Source organism: Mustela nivalis, assembly GCF_964662115.1.
Source record: "Mustela nivalis genome assembly, chromosome: 9".
Lineage (NCBI taxonomy): Eukaryota > Metazoa > Chordata > Mammalia > Carnivora > Mustelidae > Mustela > Mustela nivalis.
In genome coordinates this window covers 118,365,173-118,368,100 of record NC_139028.1, presented here as the reverse complement: position 1 = coordinate 118,368,100, position 2,928 = coordinate 118,365,173, and the positions used below count along the sequence as shown (strand labels likewise).

The window sequence follows — 2,928 nt, the reverse complement described above, 5'->3', positions numbered from 1 at the left end:
AGCTGGGCCTGTGTGTCCTCAGCACTGCCCGCCCTCCCGAGTGGCCTGTGGCCTCTTGCAGACTCAGCCACACTCTGCAGAGGGGACCTGGAGTGGGTCATGCTTTGCCCAGGGGACAGGAAGGTTTAAGTGAGGCCCTGCAGAGGGGGAGGGGGCCGCTGGGGACTGGTATTACTGGAAAACCCCTTTGTTTCTGTCTGTTTGGGGTGGAATGTGTCCTCCCCCGAATTCATATAGTGGAGTCCCCACCTCCAGGACCTCCTTTGGAGCTAGTCTTCATGGAGGCCAGAGGTCATCAGGTTAAAGGAGGTCCCCAGGGGGCTCCAGCTCCTATAGACCGATGTCCCTACATGAATCGTGGACCTAGGCACACCCAGGCGCACCCAGAGGACCCAAGGAGAGGCCAGCAGTCAAGGAGAGAGGCCTCAGGATGGAGATGGTGAGCGGGACCAGGAGACGGCGAGGAGGACGGGGAGGCGGTGAGTCCTGCCACGTCAGGGTCCCCAGCCCCCGCTGTGGTGCTCGACAGGCGTGCTGCCTCTCTCGCGGCCCAGGCCCCTGTCCTGCCGCGGCTTTGCCAGGACCACGATCAGATGCGTGCGCTTGGACCTGCTTGTCCCAACTGCTCACTTTGCTGCTGGCAGGCGGGCAGGCGGGCCTGGCCCAGAGCCCTGGCGTCCCCTGAGCTTGTCATAGCAGGGACGCACACACTCTCCCTTTGGCATGTGGCCTTGGGCAGGGGCTACTCTGGGGGTGCCGGCAGGGTGACCCCCGTCAGCAAGCCCCTCCCTGCTTCTGGGAGCTCTGGTGACAAAGGCCCATTTCAGTATAGAGGGGGCACCGGGGTCCCAGGCTCCGTGGGGGGCCCTGCTGGGGGCCGGGTGTGCAGGCTACAGGGCGCTCCGTGGTGTTTGGCACCCCCCCCCACCGGGATTGATTAGCCTCATTCATCACGGCCAGAGGCTGGGGGGCAGGGTGGGACGCATGGGGCCCCGAGAAGGGGTCAGGGGTCAGGACAGGCTCTCTCTGTCACCCTCCTTTTCCTCCAGACCCAGCCGAGGAGTCTCAGGGCCCCCGGGATCCCCTCCGGAGCAGACCCGGGACTTTGCCCCTCCCCAGGTCCCCGGCCTCGGAGACCCAGGGTGTCCCGAAGCCCGAGCTGCGCCCGGATCCCACCTGCCACTGCCTGGCGGCACGACCTTTCACACCAGCGCTCCCGGCAGAAAAGAACAACGGGGTGGGGGCCCAAGGGAGGCGTGATGGGGGCTTCGACCCAGCTCTCCGGCACCAAACCCGCAGGCCTCTGGGCAGCTGTGGGCCTCGGGTCCGCCAGTGAGTCTCCCTGGGCCTGGAGGTGGGGGCAAGACTCCTTGGAGGGCTACACGGGGAGCCACAGGTCCCTCACCTTCGAGCCTGTGGGTTCCTGGGGGGCCTGCCCCACCCCACGTCATTCCCCAGACGGCAGGGAGAGCTGCACAGCTCAGGGCTCAGGAAGGCTGTCCCCTGGCCCGTCCCCGGGCCCCCGGGCGCAAAGATGAGGTGTGGCCACGCCCACTGCCCGCCGCCCTGGTGCTCCACTGCTGGGAAAGGGTGAGGAACCCTGTGGATCCCCTTCTCCCTTACCCCTCCACAGTCTCTCGGGGCCCGGTCGTGACCAGGTTGGGATCCTTCTGTCATCCCCCCCATGTTGACTCAGGCCTCCTCCTGCTCTCTCCCAGGCCCCCCAGGAGCCCCAGAAAGGTTCCCAGCCCCCACCACACAGCCAGGTCTCCCTTCCACCCCAGGACACTCCGGCCCCCCTGGGACTTCTACCCTCTGCTCCTGGCCCAGCAGAGCCCCCAGCTCCCCAAGGTACCCTCGAGGCTCCACCCCTTCCTTCCATGAAAGCGTCCCCTCGTGGTCTTGTGGCCTTGGCGCTCGAGACCCTCCATGGAGGATGCTCCCTGCTCCCCGTCACGACCAGGCCCTTCACCAACGTGTGTCCCCAGACATCTGGTGGAAACCAGACGTGGAAGCTGGGAAGACACCATCCCAGCCCTTGTGGAGGGCCCCGCTCCCCAGAAGCCATGCACCTGCACGGCCTCCCCCCCTCCTCCCTCTCAAGGCTCCCCCACATTACTGTGCACACACAAGGGCTGAGTCACTGAGTCCCCCCCAGGGGTGAGAGACGGGTCCTCTGGTCCAGCTCCGGCCAGGGGCTCACCACAGGTGCTTTGGGGCCCAGCTGGGGGGGGTGGCGCTCCTGCCAGAGCTGCTGGGCCCACCGTCCAGGGCCAAGTGCAGTATCTTGCGCTGTCTGGGGGATCTCGTTCGTTCGCGGAGCAGGACCCCAGTGCCCGCGGCCTCTCCGTGAGGCCCCACTGGTCCCAGCTCTGAGGGGCAGTACCAGGACCGGCCCCGGGGACTAGAGATCCGCAGATGTGCGGCCTGGTGCCAGGTAGGATTCCATGCGCCCTGGCTGCTGGCGCTGTTGCTGTTGAATGTCGAGGGAACAGAATACACGTGTGTTCCTGCCATGTGAGTGGATCCCATTCCCCTGCCCAGGAACAGAGTCCCCAAGGACCCACGGCCCGCTCCTTCCCCGAGGGGCCCAGTGCGTCCGTCCCTGGCCAGCGTTATGACCGACCCATCGTGCTGCTTGTGGATTAGATCCCGTGTCTCCCACTGGGATGTGGGGTCCGTGAGGGCGGGGCTGCCCTCTGGCACGTTGTCTGTCCGAAGGTCCTTGGAAGGAGGAGGTGCACGATGAAGCTTTTGGGATGAATGGGAGCGGGACCGGGGTGGGGGCGGATAAGGGAAGCCTGGGTGCCTGGACCTCTGCACTCGACCCACCACCCTCGGGACAGTCCTGGGGCAGCAGAGCCCCCGGACATCTGTTTTCTGACACGGTCAGGGCAAGGCCACTGGGTGAGTTTGGGCCACAGACAC

At 66.1% G+C, this 2,928-nt stretch overlaps 1 protein-coding gene across 1 annotated transcript; it reads left to right on the top strand.

The window, feature by feature from the left end:
* Nucleotides 1–430: 430 nt before the first annotated feature.
* On the top strand, nucleotides 431–2,420 carry LOC309840418 (uncharacterized protein; the record flags this gene model as incomplete). Its single annotated transcript, XM_082682474.1, has 3 exons — nucleotides 431–479; nucleotides 1,050–1,332; nucleotides 1,785–2,420. The coding sequence occupies 3 exons, from the start codon at nucleotides 431–433 to the stop codon at nucleotides 1,882–1,884; spliced, it is 432 nt and encodes a 143-aa protein (XP_082538600.1). The 3' UTR covers nucleotides 1,885–2,420.
* Nucleotides 2,421–2,928: the final 508 nt, after the last annotated feature.